General features: G+C 35.3%; 1 protein-coding gene across 1 annotated transcript; it reads right to left on the reverse strand.

The window, feature by feature from the left end:
* Positions 1-288: 288 nt before the first annotated feature.
* LOC107062969 (uncharacterized) lies at positions 289-1,704 on the reverse strand. The gene has a single exon (XM_015314297.1). It carries the CDS (start codon positions 1,702-1,704, stop codon positions 289-291), a length of 1,416 nt encoding a protein of 471 aa, XP_015169783.1.
* Between the last annotated feature and the right edge of the window lie 4,845 nt (positions 1,705-6,549).

The following is a 6,549-nucleotide window of genomic DNA, read 5'->3' on the forward strand; positions in this document are numbered from 1 at the left end:
ATCAGGATTCCTTGCCAAATTTGTCCGATTGCAATATTTTACAACATCTAGACGTGCTTTTGGATTGTCTTTGGTTTTGCCATCAACATCAAGAACAGTGTTAAATACATTATCAAAGACATTCTTCTCAATATGCATGACGTCAAGATTATGTCGTATCATATTAGAACTCCAATAAGGCAAATCCCAAAAGATGCTTCGTTTTTTCCATCCACAAGACTTACAAATTCTTTTATTAACTTCTTTTGCATCTAATTCAGTTACTTTCCTTATCCCCAACTCACATAATTAATTCAAAATTTCCTGTCCTGTTCTTACAGGTGGTGGCAATCTGGTGACAATATGACCTTTAAGAAAGTTCTTACGATCTCTCCTAAATGGATGATTTTGGTCAAGAAACATTCTATGACTATCAAACCAAGTTGTCTTCCCACCATATTGTAATCTGAAGGATTGTGTTTCCTCCATACAATAAGGGCATGCTAAGTTTCCACTGGTACTCCATCCTGATAACATAGAATATGCCGGAAAGTCATTGATAGTCCACATCAAAGCTGCCCGTAATTGAAAATTTTGCTTTTTTGAGATGTCAAATGCTTCCACACCTGTCTCCCACAATAAAGTCAATTCCTTTATTAGAGGTTGTAGATAAACATCAATATTTTGTTTAGGATTGTGTGGCCCTGGAACAATGACAGTTAAGAACATGTAAGCCTCCTTCATACACATCCCTGGGGGCAAATTATATGGAGTGACAATCACCGGCCATGAAGAGTATTTTCTTCCAGATTGAGCAAATGGCTGAAATCCATCAGTACATAACCCCAACCTCACATTCCTTGGTTCAGAAGCAAAAAAAGAATGGGTTTCATTAAAGTGCTTCCAAGCCTCAGAGTCTGATGGATGACGCATTACCCCCTCTTCTTGTATATGCTCATGATGCCATCTCATGTCGGCAGCTGTAGCATGAGATGCATATAATCTCCGCAATCTAGGAATAAGAGGAAAATAATACATTTTTTTGTAAGGGACCAATTTTCTCTTACGAGAACCAACACGACGTTTAAACCTCTCATAGCCACAAAATTTACAAGATGTTAGGTCCTTATCATCTTCCCAATACAACATACATCCTGAATTACAACAATCAATTTTTTCAACAGGCAAACCCAAGCTACGCACTAGCTTCTTGGTTTGATAATAACTATCGAGAACCTTGTTATCTTCAGGTAATGCCTTTTTCAATAGTTGCATCACTTGATTATAACCCCTCTGTGACAAAGTATTCTCCATTTTAATAATTAGCATCCTAGAAACTACGGCAAGTTGAGAGATGGAAGAACCAGGATACAATTCTGCATCAGCGGCTTGAAGTAAATCATAAAACCTTTGCGACTCAAGATTAGGTTCCTGCTCCATTGAAGGATTAGTATGTTCCTCCATTGGAGGTTCACAATGATGAGACGACTCAGGTTCGTCATTATTATAAGATTGCCAACTCGAACCCTGACCAAAGTTTGATCCAGCTGCATCCAAAACCATTTGGCGATATGGATTATCATATCCCAATCCAGGTTGTGTATCATTAGGTAAATCAATAGACATCTCATCGATCACTTCTTTTTCTCCTTGATACGTCCAAACAAAATAGTTCTCAACAAATCCAAAACGAAAAAGGTGTAGTTTAATAGTTTCAACATCCATGTATTTAATGTTGTGGCATTTTTTACATGGACATCTAACTTCGTCACCACTCATGCGGTTTCTATGAGAATATGCAAACTTGAGAAAGTCATTTACACCGGCTATAAAACTAGAATTAAGAGCCCCTCGACCATCTAATCTCGTGTACATCCAACTACGGTTTATATTATCCATACTCCTATTTAATGTTAAAAAAACACAAAACAATTAGAGTTATTTACAAAATTAGAATTGAAGCAGTTACATCTGTTTGTGCTTTTATTTTAACAAATTCAGAAAACTAAGTTTCCAGTTTTTACAGCATCATAAAACAGCTATATCAAACCACCAGAAACTTAAATAAAAAGTGTTCCCTAAAAGAAAATTCACATACAACAAGTTGTTGTTTACTTACCACAAAAATTAACAAGTTAACAGAACTAGTAGTGTAATGTTAGAATGAAAAGAAGTACTACATTTTTATCTAATATTGCGTCGGATTAACCAGAAAACAACAGAGAGCAAGGGAAGGGGGAAAGTCTAGCTTATGTCGGTTTCACTAAGTTTCATATATCAAACAGTTAAACAAAAATAAACAAAACAATATGATGGAATGATATCTGTTTATTGAGATTTTAGAATATGTCATGTTTAATGTACATCAACTCATATACAATTTCATTACTCTATTATGTAAAAAATCTGGAATACATTAGGAAAAAAAATACAGACATTTGTTTCCGTCTCTTCTTTAAATACAGGTATGCACTTACACTAACACATTGTTTTGTTACTTTTCTTTGCACCATACACATTGTTTTGTTATGTTTCTTTGTACGTAGTAAGCACTAAAATAGTAGAAAAATTATCTTTTGATTTTCAAAAGTAACTTTCGATTTTAGAAACAAAGGAAACTAGAGTTAAAAACCTAGACCCATTTCTTCAATCACACCATCAACCCCAAAGAAATTTCTCCATAAAATCAAAAGGGGAAAGCTTTAAGATCTAAAATTATCAAATAACTACAAATAGAAAATATTTTTTACCCATAACAAGAAAAGAAAAAATAGATCCTTCAAAAAGATAAATAAAAAATTCAAAGAGTAGTGCAGATAATAATAGTGACCATTGTTACCCTAACTAAAAAATATCAGAAAAAAGATGATGAAGAGTGCTGCAGATGAACCAGAGATGAAATAATTATAAAATTTTAGATAATAATAGACACTATTGTTACCTTTTGATGAACCAACAACAATGAAATTGGTTTTCCTTAGAGTAACGAGCAACAACAAGCAGCAAAGAGGAAGATGAGCTCGAATTTCCTTCCCAAAGAGCAACGACCGATGATTTTGGCAAGGTTCTATTCCCACAGAAGGCGCTGCTATGTATGTGTATTTAGTGCGGAGAGTGAGTGATTTAATTTGTGTGAGTGAGATTTGTGCCCTAGAAATTTTTTAATATAAGATAGCGACGAAAAATTCCGTCGCTATGAAATTCCATCGCTATGTATCACACTATAGTTTAAAAAGAAAGGTAGTCACAATAAAAAATTTAATAGCAAAAAACTCAATTAAATTAGCGACAAAAGATCCGTCGTTGATTCCGTCGCTAACACTTAAATGTAGTGACGGATTTAAGTTTATCGCGATTTCCGTCGGTAATTATCTAATTTAATAGCTAAAATAAAGACGCCAAACTTTAGCGCCTAAATTTAGTGATGGATTTTAGTTTTTGTCGCTATTTCGTCGCTATTTTAGTTCCCAATATTTCATTCGATAATTTAGCGACCAATTTATTTTTCCGTAGCTAATCCGTCGGTATTTAGCGACAGAATATTGTTTGTCGCTATAATCGGTCGCTAAATGCTGTTTTTTTTGTAGTGACATAAGACATAGAAATAATGCGGAAAATTTAAAACTTTTACAATAGAAGTCCAACTTCATTTTTCATAAAGGAAAAATCATAGGAATCTAGACTTTGTCTCATAAACCATCTAAAACATAGGAATACAAAGTTTGGAACTTAGCCCTTTACATCATTAAAAGTCTCATTATGAGAAGTACAATAGAAACTAAGAAATGGATAATCCGTCTTCGAACTTGAGGACTCACCACAACTTGGAGATAGACAATCCAAGTCTTCTTCAAGAAAGGAAAATGTAAGCCACCTAGCCGGAACCTACACTTATCAAAATGTAGAGGAAGAAGGGGTTATCACAAATATGTACTAAGTATGGAAACATGCATAAAATCCTTGAATATGCTAAAAAGACATTTTAGTTGAAAAGTATGCATTTGTCAAGTTTGGAAACCAACATGCATTTACAGTGTACATCACAAGCCAAAAATCACATTCATACTCATTTCATAGTAAAGCCATTACCTTAGTAACCCCTAAGGAACACTTGTGCAATGTGTGGTTGGCATCCCATAATACCAACCCTACTAAGTACCCCCTTGAAGCTACCTTGGTCATGCATATCATCTTTATACCTCATTATAATCATTAGTCACAAATAAGGAAAATAGTCATGTCTAAGTACTCCTTTGAAGCTACCTTAGTGATGCATTACATCTTTAGACTTCATTATATGCAATATTCACAATAAGGAAAATAGTCATGTACATTACTTGAATATAAGGAAAGCCATTCACAACAACTATCCATTCAACACATATGCATACACGTGTATCTCATCATAATATAAAGGAACCATCCCACAACATCCTACAAAGTCTACTTGTGCAATGTGGGAGTGAAGTCCCATACCCCCACTCCTACTAAGTAAACTCACCAAGAAGTCATAGTGTAGTTCATGTCTCATTCATTAACTTCATTATATAGGGAAAGTAGCATTAACCGACATAGACCATGTGAGCTACATGGAATCCGGTGTTCTACCCCCACACTGAAAAGAGGGTGTCCTACTTGCCTAAGGTAGAACTATGGTGATAACTTTTAGGTGGATCCACTAGCTAAAGTTCTATGTGGGCACATAGTTATGGGATAAGGAGATTGCTACTAGAAACCCGGACTTCTAGCGTGAAAGGTTTCCATCTCATGAGACAACCTATGTTGGGAAGCCGGACTTGCTAAACATAAAAGCTTCCTATCTCATTGTTCATATCCTCTCGATGCTAAGCCGATTTCCCTTTAAAAGTCATATTAAGTCTTTACTTAGGTTTATGTTCAATAGAGAATGCACTAGGCACTCAAACCAACATTTATCATAATATCTCATAGATTCATTAAGTGAGAATGTCCTTTCACTTTAGAATCATCAACATGTGAGTAAACCTTTCACATTACCATTCCTAGTGTTTTCATGAGAACTAGCCTTTCAATCAACACATCCACATCATCATCATCCTAGACAAGTCATACAAGAACATGTGTAAAGGGTAAAGGGGAGAATAGCCTTTCAACAATACCTCAATATACACAATAGTCATAGGTATCTTTACCTTTTAAAGTTGAATCATAGGTTCACATACAATTTTCATCAATCATGAACAAACCTTCACAATTTACTCCCTTCAAGGGTCATAAACCAAGTCTCACAATCACACTTAGAAATACTACTTTAAGCATTAAATAAACAAGATTCAATACTAGATTAACATTGACACAATTCATAGTGATCATCTTGCATCAATACACCCATCATAATTCATGAAATTAGGGTCATGGGATAGTTCATGGGTTCATGGGGAGTTTTACAATAAAAATCACCATTAAACGTCAAATCATTCATAATATAAGACAAATAACATAATGAAATCGTTTTTAGGAAGAACCCATGGTTAGAATGAAAACCCTAGTTTTTGAACAATATCCCAATTTCGAAATTTGAGTTGGAAGGATTTCATGGAGAAAAGTGTTCCATGAATCAAGGTTCCCATACCTTAATTGATGTTTTCCCACAAAATTGGAGTGAAAATCTTGGAGCTTGAACCTTAATCTTGACCTTCTTCTTTGTTCTTCAATGGAGTCTAGAGAGAGAATCTTTTGGGGGAGGGAAGTTGGTTGAGTTTGAGTTTGTGAGTTATGAGAGTTAAAAGGGTTGTTTAATAGTTAAAACTACTTATTTAAGTCCTAAAAAACTAATTTAAACTGTCCCTATTTTTTATTAAATAAAATAGAGCTTACCTAATTTAATTGTTCTTGGCAGATTTTAAGACAACATGGCAGCCCGTACCTACGAGACCTTCACCTACGGACTGTAGGTGGGGTGACGCCACTTCCTGCACACTCGTGCTTTGCATCAGAGAGGGGGAAGATCATGGCAAGGTGAGGAGACTAAGTCTCAACCCACGACACCCACCTACGGTCTATAGGTTGGGTGACTCCACGTACTGCATAGTCGTTGTAACGACCCGAGAGCACCCCATAGTCGTTACCGGCGTATTCGACCTCTCGGAGGTCTTATACAAGCCCTTAGCATTTGTCATAGCATTTATCATAGAAAAATAGCAAAAAATTTAAAACTTTTTCATAATATAACACAAGACTTAAAAAGTCACCTCATTTAAACCTTTAATACAAAATCGGAGTACTACGTCTCAAGGTAGCCATCTTAAAACACGACTACAACACAAGAGGGACACATCCCTTACAATACAAAAGAAACTACTATCTAGTACATTGAACTGAAGGAAACTCTTTAACATAAAGGTCCTTGAATCTTTAAGGACACACCCGAACTTGGGAATAGTAAGCCAAGATCATCACTTCTAGGAAAGACCTTTTAGCCACCACCACCTACACTTGGTGTAAAGAGATGAAGAAGAATGGTGTTAGTACAAGAATGCACTAAGTATGATAACCATGCAAAAACATGCTTTTAAAAGGAACATTTAGTTG

The sequence above is a fragment of the Solanum tuberosum genome, unplaced genomic scaffold (genome assembly GCF_000226075.1).
Source record: "Solanum tuberosum cultivar DM 1-3 516 R44 unplaced genomic scaffold, SolTub_3.0 scf00288, whole genome shotgun sequence".
NCBI classification, from domain to species: Eukaryota; Viridiplantae; Streptophyta; class Magnoliopsida; order Solanales; family Solanaceae; genus Solanum; species Solanum tuberosum.

Coding starts and splice junctions, on each gene's coding strand:
- LOC107062969 (XM_015314297.1), bottom strand. CDS start 1,704: ATGGATGTTGAAACTATTAAACTACACCTTTTTCGTTTTGGATTTGTT.